This window comes from Psammomys obesus, unplaced genomic scaffold, assembly GCF_907164565.1.
Source record: "Psammomys obesus unplaced genomic scaffold, mPsaObe1.curated_primary_1811, whole genome shotgun sequence".
NCBI lineage: Eukaryota > Metazoa > Chordata > Mammalia > Rodentia > Muridae > Psammomys > Psammomys obesus.
Window position 1 is genome coordinate 728,206 of NW_026587382.1, and position 17,791 is coordinate 745,996.

Sequence of the window (17,791 nt, forward strand, 5' to 3'; positions counted from 1 at the left end):
ACATTCAATTTCTTAAGGAGCAACCTGGGTTACAGGAAGACTGGGAAAGAAACACAAGTTTGTCATAGCCAGGAAAATCCATAGGATGGGCCCAGGACTGGCTCCTTTATACTGCTGGGGAAGCACCAAGTGAAAAGGTGGCAAGGAGCATGGGCCTCTCCCTTCATCTTAGAACCCAGCAGACATGGAGGTGGTCTACCACGATGCCAAAACCATCCACGCAACGCACAGGTACAATGCAACCTACCAAATCCCTTTTTCAGAAATAGAGAAAAAAATTCATCTTATGTTCACATGGAGTTTTACGAGGCTCAGAACTGCCAAAATAACATGCCGATACCAAAATAATATGTTGAGATCAGAAAACAAGTAGGAATTGGTTCTCCCCTTCCACCGCGCTTGGCGGCAAGCACCCTTACCCGCACCTCGGGGTCCAAACTAACACCATGAAGAGGATTAACAATACCTTTGAACCACTTACGTGACTGGGAAGTGCTGTAGAAGTGAAATGGAGGGGACAGGAGAGGATACAGAAGCAAGCCACACAGGCCAGAGACGCTGTGGAAAGCTCACAATGCAGGGTTGGCCCTCACAGAATTTTGGCACCAACTGTAGTTTCAGAGACCAGAACATATGACATTTTTTTCACAGGCAGAGTCCCTGCTGTCTAGCCTATAGGTCATCTCCGGACTGCTCTGTCTTGTGATTAGCTGATAGAGTTGACTCTCATCAGTGTTAAAGTTGTTTTCTTTACACACGTGGCTGTGTGCTGTCCGTCCCTCGTTCTTCTCAGTCATCATTCCCACCGTCATTTTCTCCTTAAGAAAGTTGACCTTAGTTGACGCGAGAAGCCAACGTACGGGGACTCAGTTGTTTTAGGAAAATCCAGAGCCCCCTGACGTGTAAACTCCGTGAAATGAAGGCACAAAGAGCAAACACTGTATTCTCCACATTGACTGGAGCATCAGAGATGTGCTGTTAGAATAGTGTGTAATCTAGTGGAGAGGGTCAGGACAGTGGTCCCAGCCCTGTCTGTTAGAATAACCTGGGGATTTTAGAAGTTTGTAGTGTGGCCCCACACCTAAGATTTCCACTTCACTGAGCTGGAGGCGGCAGACAGCCATCTGTATGCTTAGGCTCTCCATCAGGGATATGATGAGCAGCCAGGAGCCATAATCACTGCCTAAGATTCTGCTAATCCAGCAGGGACAGGAGCTGACCATGCGGTCAGTCTGCAGAAATGCTGGAATCAGCTGAGAGCTGCACCACACTAAAGTGAGCATGGCCTGGGGCAGGGACGGGGGACAGCGGCAGGCAGACACTTCCTCCTTCGCCATGACAATCCACATTCCTCAGGCTCTGACAACACAATCAGCAAAACACTCAAATATTATTGCTGTATAATGCTTTTATTTAACAGTTTTATGGAAAAAACAACACACATTTTTTGTTACATTATACAGTTTTCAGGCCTGTCAGAGTCCAGTGATGAGGCACATCTGAAGAAAAGCTTTGAAGTCTTGACTTGTGTCCAGTTTGTGAAACACTCATGCAGCTTTGTCCCTCAGCATCAAAGGTCACAAACAGCACCATTTGAAAGACTCACACATATTTAACTGCCTTCGAGTGAAATCACCCCGCTTTACACCATACTCAAAGTGCTATCGTGTAAACAACCAGTGCCAGCCTAATTCAACCACGGCTCGGACAGGCCACCCAGCACAGAATTAGGACAATCACCTGACCTTTGGCTGTCCTAAAGTGGGAGAGTGGGAAAGGAGCTCTACAGAACCACCCGCCACAACACTTCTCTCCGACTGTGTGATCCTACACCTACAAACCGCTAAGTCTTGGTATTTCACCTCCATCTCTCTGCAGAAGTTCTGTGCCACACACAATTCAGATCAACTCCAACTAATGCTGGAACTAGTATTTTTATTTTTACTGAAGCTCACTTCAAAGCACTAGTAAGAAACAAGCTGAGACAAGGCCAGCTTAAAATCCTAGAGGACGCAGATCCTACAAGTAAGACTTGAGGTTTTTTTCTTTCCTATAATTGAAACAGGATTTGGCTTTTTACTTCAAACACTTATGTTCACTGCAGAAATCGGTCTTTCACTCTCCAGTTGTGACTGTCACTTAAGGACAGACAAATACCTAGACCCCTGAAAGAGTCCTGAAAGAGCCTCACCTCTGCCAGGTCTCCTACTCATGAGGAACTGGAGTCTGAAGCCTGATCAAAGACAGCGAGAACTTGGCTTTGAGGATTGGTCGACATACAAACAAAATATTTAACTGCTCATAAGCCCCAAATCACAAGAATGTGAGGACAAAGTATCTCTGAGAATAAAGTGAATATCACACATGCACACTCGCGTGGGGAAACACACACACACACACACACACACGGACTATTGCATATTGTTTTGAGGTCAAACATTTAAAAGCCCTGTTCCCCCCTTTCACTTCACTTGATTTTAGCAGCATGCAGGGAATACTGACACCTTTCCAAAGGTTTATGTAAGATCCATTAGATCTACAAGAAATAAAAAAAAAAAAAAAACCAGCAGGAGCAGGTGGCCCAAAGTTCCTCTCGGAAACTGGGATTCTTCCTTTCTATGTCCTCCTTAAGAGGCTGGTGCTCTTGAAGCAAGCCCTGGCCTTCAGGGTGTGGCCTACAGTGGCTAAATCCTACCCAGTCTAGGGTGACAGGAAGCTAGCAGCCATGGCGGGAAAGTTCTCTACACTGATGAGGCAGACCTGAGATGCTGGTGAACTTGTCTTACTGATAAAGGAAGTCAAAAAAGGTAGAAAACAGGGGCAACAAGAAGCTAGAGAAGACATTTTATGGGCTGCTAATTTTTTGTACAATAAAATCCAAGGATCCAGGTTGTGCCTGGCTTAAATTTTTTTTTTAAACAGGATCTTTTCAGTCCAACTTACTTGATCCTTGAGTTTCCCGCTCTCCATCCTCGGTTTGCTCACTGATCTTTCCTCATAGCCCTCACTCTATACCCCAGATGTGTAAGAGTTAGCTCTCCTCGAGAGCTGTTTTATTCCACCAACTCTGATTCTGCAAAATTCCCACAGGTGAAGAAAGAAAAAGTCAATTTTTAAAAGATCAAAATGTTTTTGCCTTGACTTATTAAGAGTTCTGCCCCATCTTTTCGGGTAGATAACAAAGCAGTGTCCTCCTCTGCTCCCTTCACAGGTCTTTCCTGGTGACGGAGACAGAGCTTCTCAGGGCCAGGGAACAGCAGGACAGGGACAACGCTGCCGAGTCATTGCTAGCCCCTTTGCCGTCTCCTTCCACACTGGCTGGAATTTTAAGTTTGGCTGGGGAGGGCTCTAGGGAAACTGTCATTTCCAGAAGAGAAGGATCTAAAGGTCACCAACACCACACCCTCTGTCACCACAGCCTTACTGGATTCACGGAAGCCTGAGAGACTGAGGACGGCTTTCCCCAGCCTTCTACTGCTACGCCGTGTGGAGTGAGCACGTGCTACAGAGACACACAGACGAGCCTTATTCACACTGTTAACAAGAACTGCAGACACAACAAATACCACTGTGCAACAATGAAGACTGAATCCTCCTAGGCTGCTCACTTCCAAAACTGCGCGGGGGTGGGGGGAGACTGTTTCCAGTGTAACTGAAGAGCCTTCGAGTTGGCTGTCACAGGATTAGAACCTGGTTTCCAAAAGGGCACTCAGAAAGCCTACTGGACGAGAAAGGTTGTGCAGAGGTCTCAGCTGAAGGAGGGGACATGGATGGCTGAGACAGTGCTCCCTCCCACCACTTCTCTACCAAGGCATCTAGCGTTCTGCATTCCCTGTCAAACAGCCCACTTCTTCCTGATTCACACTTGTGATCAAAGAGGTCTTCAGCGTGCAGAGGACGCTGCTGTGTGGGAAGTCGTGGGGCAGCTGCACCTGTAGGTGCCTTTCAATGGGCAGGCTCATCACAGCAGACATAAAGTCTCTCAGCCACAAACAGTGCTTAATGTTTGACTTGCGTTTACCTGTAAAATGGAAGGGTCAAGATACTTGGAAAAACATTTTCCCTGACTCCTGAGTGGGTTGAATACTTTTTAGTCGTGGTAACCAGTTGACCCCATTCCATCACCAAACACATTTAAAAGAAAAAGGCAAAAAAAAAAAAAAAAAAAAAATCTTGTTACCATTTGGTGCAAAGAGCAATGCTGTGCATGGCTGTGAACACCTGGGGTAGTCCCTTGCCTTATGGGTCTTTAAGGCAGGGAAATCTAGCAGGGGCAGCCATGAGCCTGCACAAACTCCTGTCTAGGGTAGTGCTTGCATAATGAGGTACACACGGCCGTATTAACCCTAGACAGTAAAATTGCCTAGACTAGAGAAGAAAACCTTAAGAACCATTTCTCAAAAGCCTGAGGTTCTTTACTAGCCTGTTAAAATGAATGCATATGTTTTCTTAATTAAAGAAAAACGTAGGCACATAAAATCTTTCAGGGATGAAAGACACGGAAGATTTCCCTATTCCACATCTACCACAAACTGTCTGCTATGAGAAGGAAAGACTGAGGCAGGCCAGGCGGCAGACCTGGGAGCGCGCAGCCGAGATACAGGGCCAAACTGAAACACAAAGACCTGCATTTAACACCGAGCCATTCTTTTTTCTTTAGACATTAAAATAAACAGTAACAAACTGGTTGGGCCTGTGCTGGGCTGAAAAGGAGACCCTGGCACCTCCATTCTCTTCATGAATCTAATCCTACACAACTTTTCAAAGGGTTTCCTCACACAGTGAGGTTGCATGAGCTCTGAGGAAAGTTACTAAATGGGCACACAAAATGAGGAGGGGTCTTGTGGGACATCTAGTGTCACATAAAAACACAGGAGACTGTGTCCCATACGTGGGAACACAGAATCAATCCATGCACGGAAAGCTACGCTGCCATGAGGCAGCTGGGCAGGCCTGGCACTGCTATACCCTGGACACCAGGGTACGGCGGCAGAATCTCTGCCTGGCAAGGATCCTAAGATTGCTATTCTTTCACGTGAGGGAAAAAGCTCCCGGTATTCTCATTCCTGCAGCTGCAGCGTCCAGTCAGGCCCCGGCGACTACCCACAGGCAGAGAACATACACAGCTGGGAGGCTTCCGGTAACCTTCCTCTCCTATGCGTATATGTGGTTTTTGTGTTTCTTAAAATAAACTCCATGAACTCATAAAGCTCTCACCTGCAATCAAATGCAAAGCAGAGCACCCCACTCAAGAGGCTCTGACACACACACATCAGCCTCAAAACAAATCAGCCTGCCGGCCTCAGAGGAGACCAGCTCAGTCCAAAGGCAAGGGAGATGATTCTCCAGAATCCTTGGCAAGTCTTCTTCAGATGGGCTTATACAGCAGCGTGGTGACATACTTCTTCTTGTAGCGATGGGTTGCACTGAGGACCATTACACTGTCCTGCAGGGGAGAGAAAGACAGGGCACTGTTTATTTTGGACGGCTGCTGCTGGCCCTTCCCAGCTGCAGGCTCTCAGTCACTCGCTGTCCTAGTCTCTCCAACTGTGATACAATACTCCAACAAACAGAGTTTGAGGGAGAAAAGGTTTACTTTGGCTCACAGTTGTGGACGCCAGGGAAGCCGAAGCAGTGGACCACACGGCCTGCGTGCACTTCTGTGTTCAGCACGCCTCCCTGACGTGATCCAATCCAGGACAGCCTGCCGGGGATGGTCTGCCCCAACCAAGATGAGTCTTCAGGTAACAGTGTATTCAATAGAATTCCCCATAGGGATGCTCGAACTTGTTACTCGGGTTATTCTAAACCGACACATTTGCGTTTAAAGAGATAGCTTGAAATAAAAGAGAAGCTGGTTTGCTGTCAAACCTGAATTAGGTTACACTCCAGTTCCTGTTGTTGTGGTAGTGGTTGGAAGCCTTGAGTAATCTATACAATGCTCTCTGTCTCTCCGCCTTCCCTTTTTATTTTTTTTACTTTTTCATACAAAGGATAATAGCCACCATTAAAGTAGTTCAGATGATTACAATATCAGGCAAAGTATCGGACACAGAAAAGGTCATGAAGAAATACTAATGTGCTACTTTATTCCCCTTCTCACTTCAGATTATAATACTGCACATAAGCCTAGCAAAGAAAAACAAAAACAAAAACAAAACATGCTGGTAACCATTCCCAGAAGGAAATGTTAAATGTTGTAAGACGGAAATCAACCTTCTCAAAAATAATTTCTAAGCCCGGAAGCAGGTCCAACTGCCACTTAATGCCAAGTATGAACTGAAAACACCTTCTCTGACCTGGAGAGAACTGTGGGATCTCCTATCCATCATTACACGACGGGAAGGCTTTCTCAGACTGGCCCCATCTGCTGGGTCAGTTCCAAATGGCCATAGAACTGAGAGAGCCCAACGTCAAGACGGTCACTTGCATCACAAGCAGTACAAAGGAGCAAAAGCACCGACTTCCAGGATGCATTAGAGAGCGGGTGTGCCACAGAAGAGATGAATGACAAGGGACACCAATCGAAAGCCACAGATCAGTCACAGAAGGCAGAACTGAGCCAGATCTCAAAAGTCCAATATGGAGACCAGCACTGCTTGCTGTCTTGCTTCAGCCTGTACGACCCTGCACCCTGGTTAGACTATGCTGATACACCGACAAGGTGGACAGGCGGACCCAACTGTGCTCAGCAGAGCTGGTAATGTGGGAGCAGGGGAGAGAAAGGCACCCGTGAGAAGACCTGTGTGATGACAGACAGGAAAGGGCGCGGGTGAGGGTTGAGGGACTGGACCTCAGTCCTAGCTTACATTTACTGGCAATCTGACCTTCTCTGAGTCTTAGTTTCTTTAGCTATAAAACAGGGGTTAAAAACAACACTTACTTCTCAAGGTTACTCTGAAAATGAAGTTCAGTGCATCAGGATTTTATACACAAGCACACAAGCTCTCTCCCTGTTCTAGCTGCACATCTAAGACATGTGAGCAGCTCACAGGGGAACTGCTGGGAGTTACCCTGGATGCACTTATCCAGAGTCCCTGGGGATGAGACCACGCACTCTGAGGGCTCGCCAGCTTCTCCAAGTAGCCCTGACGGGGATCAGCGTAGACAGCTGCAGATGGCATGCCTTTATGCTAACAGCAAGCCACAAAGACATTAAAGCCACAGAGAAACTAAAGACTGTAGGGCAGGGGAGGGAAAGACGGGGAAGTTCTGCTCCCACTGACTCCCCTCCTACTGCCTAAGAGACAGAAACACTTGGGTATATACGACTAGGACATCTCAAGGCAGCTTACTCCCTGTTTTAAAAAGTAAAGTTCTACTATCTCGTTCAAGCATTTGTTGAAGGAAGATAAACCTGATGTTCCAGCCACCCAAGGAAACTGGGAAGCAGAAGGGTCCCTATCACTGACAGTTTAGCCTGAACACAGACCAGAGACTGATGTTTACAATCTAACAGCCTGCTAGTTTAAAAACAAAAACAAAAAAGGCAGCTCTTCTATAATCTGACCATGAACGTCAACTGTAGCTTTAAAAGTGGCAGCTGGCGAGTTACCACTGAAAAGCCTGCATGAGCCTCAACCTTCCTTCCACTCAGGAGGCTGCTGAAGACCAGGGCCACCACTTACCTTAATGGACAGCGCATAGAGATGGTTCAGCATAACATGGTTGGGCTCCGGAAGTAAGGCTGGGTCACACTAGGAAAGAAGACCCCGCCCCCAACCCCGGTGTGAGTAAGGCAGACAAAACAAACCACGTGCTCTTCCTCACAACTCTCTGGACTGTTAAGAGCTCTAAATAGGTACATTTTGTCTCCTACAAGTCATGCATTCCCAGACCATAAATGTGAAAAAAATCCTCAGTCTAAGGGCAAAAATGTTAAGCTCCAACATCTGCTAATTTTTCTTAAGAGAATTAAAACAAAAATATTGCTTACAAATATAAATGGTTTGGGTTAAAGAACAAAAAATAATTTTCCTGGGAACTATCAACTAAATGAAATAGAAATAAAATTAATTATATAAAAAGTTGTGAGTTTTTTACTATCCCCCAATGACAGCACCCCTTATCTTGAGTTGGAATAGAAGTCATAATAGGTATCGACCCTGGCACAGTTTGGTTCTGGTTTCACTAGAAGCAGACAACTATAAGGTCTGCTATTGGTCCCTAAAGACATCACAGTTGAGTCATGCAGACAGGATTCCATGGTGCCACTGATGTGCGCATGGCTTATTGCCTTAGCTGTGACACATCTGTGTCTTAGTTCCAGCCCCAAGGTTACTGCATTTTGGCCTCGGTGGTCCTAAAGCCCCAGATGCTCCAGCAACCTGCTCAGGATACTCACTGAAATATTAGTGTCCTTGTTAAGGATAACTTGGAGTAGGTGAGGGGGCAGGATGGGTGGAGATTTGAATCTCTCCTCAGATCGAAACACATACATTTCTTGACCATAAGGCCCTGGGGGTGAGCTGGACAGGTCTGAAAAATATGTATGTAAACGTGAAGGAAAAGTTGAAGGGTTAGTAAGAATGCACGGGGAAAGCTATCAGCACACAGCCATTCATCGTAACCACAGTACAAGTCCTGAGGTCTGAAACTGCAAGGAAAGATAGGCAATGTCTGAGTCATCCTCAACATGGACCAGGAAGCTTCCCAGCAAGGCAACATGACATAAGGAAGAGAGGAGGGGTCAGGACCTAGACCCCAGAAAACAGACTCCACCTTGGACAGGTCCCTTTATTATGGTCAGTTTCCTCTGTCTCATCAAGAAGATCAAAAGCTTTCTAATTGATGATGCTTTTGAGAGTAGCTATGAAGGTGTTTTGTGAACTCAATGTGAAAATATCAGATTTCTTTTTTGCCTATTAAAGCAACAGACACCAATGTCATGCCTCTAAGTCTACAATGATTACAGACAGAGCGGTCATCAAAGAAGTGCAAATGTAGGCCACAATAAGAGACCGCACTTTCGTGTTCACTGGATGACTGCCACCGAGCAGCAAGTACTGGCAAGATGTGGAGTAACTGGGAGCTCCACACTCCAGCACTCTGATCACTGGCAAACAGGCGACAGTTACAGACACTGGGAAAACAAACTTTGTGACCCAGTAGGGGCATAACACTTAAGATAAAATATAAGTCCCCACAAAAACCTGCGCATGAGTGCTCATATGCAGTATTTATAAGAGCTCCAAAAAGGAAACAAAATCCGAATGTCTGTCAACATCGATGGAGAACTAAAAAGGAACTGTCATACCATGAACTTCCATTCAGCTCTAACAGAAGCAAAGTACTGATGATGTTCCAACAAGGATGAGCCCCGGAAGCCTGCTGTGTGAAAGAAGCCACACAGTGTATGGTTGGGTTATATGAACTGTCCTGAACAGGCAGGTCCATCCAGCAGAGGCTCTCTAATGGACACGGCCAGAGAAGAGAAAGGAATGGGGACGGTCTTTCTTCTGAGGTCGACAGTGGTTTTAACACTCAATATGCATATTAAGTAATAACTAAAAAATGGATAAACTGTACAATTTTAAAAAATGTGTGTTCATGGTATCTGGATTATACTTAAATGAAAAGCATTCAGGTTAAATCTACAAAAATCAAATGAACTATGGGTTTTTTTTGTTTGTTTCAAATTTTTTAATTTTATAGTTCCAGAGAAAATATTTTAGGAGTAGTTTAATAACTCAGATTTACTTTGCCACACAAGGCAAGAGCAAAGAAGTAGCAACAATGCTGTGTTATTAAACACAGGCTCAAAAACATCCAGGACGGGGAAATTTTCAAAGCACTTTCAGTTGCTATGGTCACGTCAGCCACAAACACTATTGGGAAATAACACAGAACAGTTTTCACATGTTGTCCTCTATACTAAAAACTACAAGTTGGGCATTGAAAAGTCACACCCACGACCACACCCACTATCTGCATATTCCTAATAAATGGGCTCTATGCCTTACATCAGTGGGTTAGAAAACTGGGTGAACCCAAAAGTGTGCTAGATCTCCCACCACATAATTATGATTGCCTGTTGAATAGTCACTGCTTACTTTGCAGATCAGTGAACTCACAGTACTAGTGGCCTCAGAACTCAAACCCTTTGAGATCACTGCCCCTCCAGCCAGTAGGAATGTTCATGTTAACTTTCTGAGTCTACAGACTGAAATAAATTTTCTAACTAGGTAGTCACGATGCTATGGATAATCTGTCCCCAGTCCTGAAGATTCTGCTATTGTGACTGAGGTTCACTGAGGGTCCAAGCCCTCTATCTTACTGTTGAGAGCTGATACATGATGGCAAGGCTACTAGCAGGGGCAGGCTTTGCATGCAAGAGACCACATGCTACGTGGAGAAAGGGCAGTTCTCCTGGCAGGCACTGCTCCCACTGTACAGTAACAAGGCAGTTAGCCATGGATGGTTTGTAAAATGTGCTTCTGCTGCTAGAGTGAACAAGCCCTGATGCAACTCAGAGAATACGGTACTACATGAAACAAAAATAGACAAACTTTCCCTCTGAATATTCAATTTCAGGGAGAACAACTATTGGTTTGTTTTTCCTCACACTCCCTCAGTGACAATTATACTTGTAGGCTCTGATAAAATCATAATTGCAAGCTGAGCTATCAAACCAGCTGACTCAGGATAGCAAGACCAACAAGCCATATCTAGCCTTTACAGGTAATATCACCAGACGCTAATGGAAAGTATGAAACCTTACTGGAAACTGTTTTTGAAACCCCAGACCACTGGTGGGGTAAAGGTAAAAAGCAGAGTAAGAAAGGCAGACATTACACCATGGGATCTGTGCTCGAGTGGGAATGTGTGTGTGTCTGTGCATGCGTGCATGCGCGGGTATGGGCGTGTGTGTGATTATAGGACTCCTGAGATGAGATGAAAACACAGAATAAAACATGAAACTTTGGGGGAAGAAATATGCACTGTAAGAAAGACATAGCAGGAGAAAGCAATAGTACAAAATTACCTCGACATGATGTCTCGGAGCTTTCCATAGAATCTAACTTTAAAGCATCGAATACTTCAAAATCAGATTTCTTGACATGGATCAAATTATTAATTGTGCCAAGCTGACTTGTAACCACAGGCTGAAACAGTAAGTAAAAATTAAAAATAAACAAACACGAGTAAGTAAATTAATTAATTGTTGGACTCCCTTTCAAATCCATCTCTTTACTCAGCCTCCCCTCTGCTTTTACAAAAGGTCTCTAGGACGGGAGAGGGCAGCAAGGCAGACCGGGTCTGAGGCTCCCTTGCAAATCAGGCCTTACCTCTGACGGATCATGAACCCACTGTCCATCTACAAAGAACTTATACTGGTGCTCTCCCTCTGGAAGATCCAGGATGGCAACAAAGTCATTGTGACTAGGGGAGGAAACAGAAGGTCAAACAGGCCAAGCTCCTTAAAGACAGGACGCAACAAGTAAGGGACAGTGATGGCACCAACCCGATGCCCTTCTACAGCCCTGAGCTACCACAGCCCTTGCGCTCATCGCCCTCCCCCTACAAATCTGTTCTCTCTTTCAAGGCATGTACTTGTCAACGCTCCCAGTAGCTTCGTTCTTAACCAGTCAGTATATGTGTGTGTGAGTGTACTGATCGCCAGAATGTTTTATCTCAGTAAACTGCTTTGTTCCCGCAGAATGGATTTCTTGGGGCTGGGGAGACAGTAAGAGTGCTCACAGTGAGCTTGAGTCCCTGAGTGTGAATTCCCAGTAGCTGTGTAAAAAGCTGGGCGTGGCTACACATGCCTGAGTCCAGCATTGGGGGGAGGAGGGGGCCAGGGAGCTGGTTACAATGGAGAAACTGTGCTTCGGTGAGGCTGTGTGGAGGGAACAAGGCTGAAAGCCCCAGGAGAAGGTATCCTGGTTTTGCTGTAAGCCCCCTTTTTGCACACACACATCACACACAAAGCACAGAGTACTCACAAGTATGAATTAGGTAAGAGACAGGTTTGGGCTGGGTTACATTTCCGGGTACTGTTCCATAGTTTGTTGAGCCTTTTCTGGGAAGTGACCTATTATACAAAGGGTCACTCTGATAACCCCTTAAATCGTTCATTTGCCAGCAATGAACTGGCATTATACCTGGAATGCCACAATGTATTTTGTTTTAACACAGGAATTAGCTAGTTCCAGACCTCCTCCAGACATGAAATGGCTTGAGAAGCACAGGCCTGAAGCATACCCCCACAATGCTACTAGAACTGCCCCACCAACCCAGGCCTAGTTTCTCCCCTAGGAGGGCAACCAGGTTCCAGCACTCTGTAGACTCAGCAGAGATGCCTGTCCTGACCTCTTAATCAGAGGGATCTTGGTGCTCCAATTGTTGAAGGACCCAGAGATGAAGACCTCCTTGCCTCCTTCAGACCAGCGAATGACGGTGGGCCGGGCCTGCTGGGTGGGCTTCACAGAGTCATCCAGATCCTGCTGCCAGGGCACAAACTCTTTGTCCCCGGGGAGCTGTAAGAAGGAGTAGGTCATCCCTAGAATAAATTATGACCCGAGGGTTTTTAAGAGGTCAGTTTTCCCCAGGGTAATAAAGATTCTAGGCTTCAACTAAAGATAAACACCCCAAATTCAGCAACTAAATCAGAGTTTGAACAAACTACAGAAAGGAACTAATGCAGGGTCCAAAATGGTCAAAAGGCTTAAGTTCAAGCCCTGCCTAAGCCATAGCCTACTGCCCAGTATGCAGGGATCTTTCTTATAGAACCTGTGAGACCCTTCAAAAGGACAAACAAAAACCTCTAAACCCTGCCTTCACATTACCAGCTTAGCTTGTATGTGGGCAATTAGGATACGCTTCTAAGCACCTCTTAAGAGAAAAAAAAATGTAAGAAAGCCATGACTGTTTTTTTTTAAATATGCCTGTATATGTTTTTAAGAGGCAAACTGTTCTTGATTGTCAACTGCAATTAAAGTTAGAGATGCCAAAATGCCTAAGTAATTAACACACTGTTTTAACTCCTCCGTTATACAATGGGGAATTAACAATTTAAGAGCTGGGATGTAGCCCAGTGGAGACTCCAGCACCATCATCCATCAATCGACACGAACCCTAAAATCAGACCACTGATTCGATACAGCTGAAATGGTTACGAAACCAGGTTCATATAATTACCTCAAAAGGATGGATGGCATTCTAAACCTCTACACTCTACAAGCACAAGCTCTTAAAAGCTGCTTCCTTGAGCAAAAGCAGATGCAATGGGGTTTACAGGATTCTGAAAAAATGAACGCCTTGGTTTTTTTCCATTGCCATCCTTCAGCACAAGCGCGGACAAACTGAAGCCAGTGAGCCAGACTGCTTTTTACAAAGCCTTTGTTTGCAAACAGCCACTCATTTGTCTACCTACAACTGACAACTTTCTGATACCCGGTAGACCTGAGGAATTACGATAGACTGTATGGTCCACAGAGTCTAAATCATTTATTGTTTGGCCTTTTACAGAAGCAGTTTGCTAATCCGTATTTTGATTGGCTTCAGAACTGACTGGTAAATAAGACTGCATGGTACCAAGTCAAGCATTACAAACCAAATAATGAGGGTTAGAGTAAGAAAAGAGTAGCTTATTCATTTGGGCTTTTCCCTGATTTTTTAAAAAATGAAAAAGTTTACCTGTCTTCCAATAGCCCTTAAAACTACAGAACAAGAAAATAAAGGACTTTTACACTATTCAGAGAACTAGATGAACATGAAGCTTTGGCCTCCATAGTCTCAAAATAATGTACTGGGGCTGACAGTTGCATTAGGAATGTTTACATATGCCTCAAAAGAACCCTCGGATTCTGATTCCTGCATTATTCTTAAAAAGCTTTCAGGTAACAATATTGTAATTACCATACAATAAACATGGAAAACCAGTTGCGTGTGTGTGTACCTGGAAGTAAATTCTCATTCTAGTCCAGACTGGCAGTGACTCTCCTGCTTCAACCTCTGAAACAGCTCCAATCTCAGATGGGAGCCACTACCATATCAGCTTTAAAAAGTGCCCTTCTGAGGTACACCCTAAAATGTTAGAAGTACTCTTTGTTGAGCTGTTTGAAATCTGTTTCAGATTTCATGAAACAGATGTGGGAGAGTGGCTTGGAGCACAGATGAACACTCAACTCCTGACCTTTCAGCACCATGTAAACTGGGCGACACAGCCACACAGTTCATTACACTGTTCTAGTTTATAAATGTGCCAGACTTCCCATCAGGTTTTTAGAGCAACCTTGGGGGATGCTAATGTACAAAACAGGATTGAGAACCACTGAGTAAGTCTACTAAAAAGCTTGACCTTTGAGGCAAAGATGACCCCCCAACCCCTTCCCCGATGTTTTTATCAATCACTCTCATGGCTGAGGATTTTCGGTTTAGAACTGGAAAGCTCCAAACTATTAATAAGCCTGGCTTTGGAGCAAAGCCCTTCCACTTATGACATGACACTTCTGTGGTAGGAGCGAATGCAGCTGACTAGCAGAAAGGCTGTTTACTCCAGTTAAACCACCAGAAACAGCAGCAAAACGGCAACTCAAATTACAGGCTGCAGATGTTTAAGGAAATTCAGTGTGGGTACATGAGCTATAAAGTTTTCAGTCTGGATGAGACACCGGTAGTTGTTTGAACTACTTTTCCCATTTCACAAATGGCAAGATGTGAGGGAAAAGAACGATCCAAAGCAGGCCCAAATTCACATAGAGCAACCTGGCTCTTATTCAGGACACCAATTACTGCAGTCACAGTTTGACTGTACCCAAATCCTGAGTCATCAATGTAGGAACGAGCAAAAGAACAAGGCCTGTCATCCTGGATAAGCTTGGGAGAAGAAAATCCAGGCTGAATACAGGGCCCAAATGATAAGGACGTCCTAAGGTGGGAAAGGAAAGAGGGAACGAAGAGGGAATCCTAAGAAACGCCTGGTTCAATGCCTCTCGCTTTTCTAACAATGTTCTCAATCACGATCCAAGAAAATATTACGTAGAATCCAAATTTCATGTACTGTCAAAGTGGTAGATAAAACTCTTATTTACTGCCCTCAGCCTCAGTTCAGGGAGAAGTGATAAAGTAATAAATGTCAACTACATCCCATCCTCTCCAACGCTCCGGGTTTTCTTTCTCACTCCTGACAGCCTACTAGGAGAAATTAAATGTATTTGATGCTGACATTTCTAAAAGTGATTAGGAACACTGGTGTAGCAATCACCCTGCTGGCAGCTCCATCTGCCTCTTCTTTTGGGTGACCGGGAGTGGCCTCTGGCTGAAAGTCCTCAGAATTGGGTGGAAGTAACCTGCTCTTCTGCAAAGCTCAGCCAGGTGTGCAAAACGCACAGCTGTGGTGGCCACATATATTAAAAAAACAAAAAAAAAACCAAACAAACAAAAAAAAAAAAAAAACTGAGCCGTTAACCCAAGGATGCCCCGTACTGACCCCCAAGACTGGGCGAATGAATTCAAGTATCCAAGTGATGCCCACTCAGAGTCACGCAAAGCGGGTGCAGGGCATCTAGGAGAAAGCAAAGAGCGGTACCTACACAAAGACATTTTCAGGGAAAAGAAATTCACCCAGCTATCTTGAGGCCAACGTGAGAAACGGAGCCCCTACCAGCAGCTCAGAAAACGCACCCTCCGAAGTTTCCACCCGCGCTCACCACCTATGCCTCCTGCAAGCTCTACAAGAGGGCACGCAGAACCAAGGATGGGGCAGGCAGGGGATGGGTCTCCGGTCCTGAAAGCCTGGCCCACTGAGTACTCACAGCAGCAGGAAAACAACTCCGCGCCTCTATCCTAATTTGAGGTAGCACCTAGGAGGAATCAGCTCCCAACATCTCTGTCCGCGGAAAAGCCTTCTAATTAAAAAGCCCGTAGCCCCCGGAGAAGGGCGGAGCAGCGGCAGCCCGGCTACCTCACCTTGGAGTCGGGCAGGCTGAAGACGCTGGGGTCGTCGGTGCTCCCCACCATGATCTTGTGCTCCTTGCCGGGGCCATGGCCGCCGCCCTCGGCTCGCGCAGCCTTGGCACCGTGGCGCTCCCCGGACACCCGCTCGCTGGTGGTGTTTCCCATGGCTGCAGCTCGAGTCCGGGGCAACCTGCGGCGGGGAACGACACGGACGGACGGGGAACACCCCCGCGGCCGCGTCAGGGGCACCCGGGCCCCGCCCCTGCGCCCGGGAAGGGAATCCCCGCCGCGGGAGGCCGCGCCCCGGGTCCCCTCCCTTACCCGCTTCGGGGGTGCCTCGGCTCGGGGAACCCTCTCCGGAAGTCCCCGCTGCCCCGCAGCCCCGCAGACCCCCCGGCCGCTCACCTCGGACGATGCGCTGCGGGCTCGCGGGGCCACACGCACGCCGGCTGTTCGGCGTACAGGGAGACCAATAAAGTTATTGAAATTGAAGCCGCGCCCCAAGCCAGCGCTCCCGATTTCCTCCTAAAATGGCTACAAGGCCGGCGATGCGGTCCCGCCTCTACCCCTGGCCCCGCCCACCGGACCTCGCGTCCCGCCCCCTGCGTCCCAGCCCCGCCTCCTCATCAGCCTTGGGCCCCTCTAGCCACCAGCGCCGCGGCGCCTCTGTGGTGGGTGCGTGCACATCCCAGCTCGGGGCGGGGCCGAGGTGTAGTTGGGGTCGGGGTCGGGGTGGAGGGTCGGAGTCGCAGTCGGGGTCTAGGCCGGGACTCACCCGCCCGGGGGTCTAGGAGCAGGGCGAGTAGACACTTTCCAAGCTACCTCTTCCTAAGCAGTTTGTCTAACTATAGGACACGGGCTTGTTAGAAAGGCCGAATCCTTGGCCTCCTCAGGTCCTGGGTACAGAACTAGAATCTTCACCTTAACAGGATCACCTCAAACCGTTTGGTGGAGAGCGGATCCACATTCGAATGGTTCTCATATTCTGCTTTCAACCTGTGCACCAAGCCACCTCTGTTTAGTTGCCCCAGGAGGTATGAAGTAAGGAGTGGGACACGGAATTGACTAGACACGTGAGGTGTAACTGGCAGGTACTGCAGAAGGCTCGCTTTATGTAGGGCCTACCTCATCGTAGTGGTGTTTTCTCTCTGACTAGTTGTGTGAATGCAAGCACACAGATAATAGTTTAGTCAAGGAGGCAACAGAGACGTTTAGAGCACAGAGGAGGCTGGGAATACACTGTCGGACGCGCAATTTGAAACCAGTAGGCTAGGAAGTGAGAGCAAAATAGGCCAATGAAGTGCGCAGGATTGGCAGAGCGAGTGAGCCGAGGCAATAAGAGTTGCCTTTGGAGAGTAGGGTGTAAGACAACCAAGGTGGTAGATTGGTGAGATAAGGTAGGTCATAAAGCCATTAGAGTATTTAAGTCAGAGGAGCGTGGAGAGATGGCTCAGTGGTTAAGGGCACTCGTTGCTCTTTAGAGGACCCGAGTCTGGTTCCCTGCACCCACAAGATGGCTCATAACCGTCTGTTCCAGGGGATCCGACACCTTCGGGTGTATATACAAACACGCAGGCAAAACACTCATATGTAGGTAAAAATAAAAAGATATTAAAGTAATTTACAAACAGTGAGATGGCAAAGAGAGTTGGAGGTCTACATTAACGCTGATCTCCTTCCTCCCTCATAAAGCATTGACTTTAACCTTGGGATACTGTTCGTCCCACAGAAATGCGTTTCTTAGCCTTGCTGGTAGGCAGAGGTGGAAAGTTACCTTCTATTAAGAACTTCCGTTAAGTGTTTCTCCATTTCTCTTTCCTTGTATATAGGATGTCCTATAGGGTGGCTAAGCACTCCAGCCGTCACTTTGGACCATGAGGGAGCTAAAGAG

The 17,791-nt window shown here is 46.6% G+C and overlaps 1 protein-coding gene across 3 annotated transcripts; it reads right to left on the reverse strand.

The window, feature by feature from the left end:
- Positions 1–1,400: 1,400 nt before the first annotated feature.
- Prkab2 (protein kinase AMP-activated non-catalytic subunit beta 2) lies at positions 1,401–16,352 on the reverse strand. 3 transcript variants are annotated; one of them, XM_055603844.1, is made up of 8 exons: positions 16,306–16,352; positions 15,913–16,090; positions 12,313–12,479; positions 11,289–11,382; positions 10,985–11,105; positions 8,345–8,478; positions 7,629–7,697; positions 1,401–5,446 (listed from the first exon to the last, which is right to left on the reverse strand). In XM_055603844.1, exons 2-8 carry the CDS (start codon positions 16,063–16,065, stop codon positions 5,369–5,371), a joined length of 816 nt encoding a protein of 271 aa, XP_055459819.1. In that variant the 5' UTR covers positions 16,066–16,090; positions 16,306–16,352; the 3' UTR covers positions 1,401–5,368. The 3 variants fall into 3 exon arrangements, with proteins under 3 accessions (XP_055459819.1, XP_055459821.1, XP_055459820.1); XM_055603846.1 differs by lacking the exon at positions 16,306–16,352 and having other exon boundaries at positions 12,313–12,502; positions 15,913–15,937; XM_055603845.1 differs by lacking the exons at positions 15,913–16,090; positions 16,306–16,352 and adding an exon at positions 15,434–15,763 and having other exon boundaries at positions 12,313–12,502.
- Between the last annotated feature and the right edge of the window lie 1,439 nt (positions 16,353–17,791).

Excerpts from the sequence above, each read along its gene's own strand:
- Prkab2 (XM_055603844.1), bottom strand. The coding sequence starts at position 16,065 with ATGGGAAACACCACCAGCGAGCGGGTGTCCGGGGAGCGCCACGGTGCC. Across the intron at positions 7,698-8,344 it reads ACAAGGACACTAATATTTCA|TGTGACCCAGCCTTACTTCC; the intron begins GTGAGTATCCTG and ends CTTCTTTCCTAG. Across the intron at positions 5,447-7,628 it reads TCTATGCGCTGTCCATTAAG|GACAGTGTAATGGTCCTCAG; the intron begins GTAAGTGGTGGC and ends TCTCCCCTGCAG.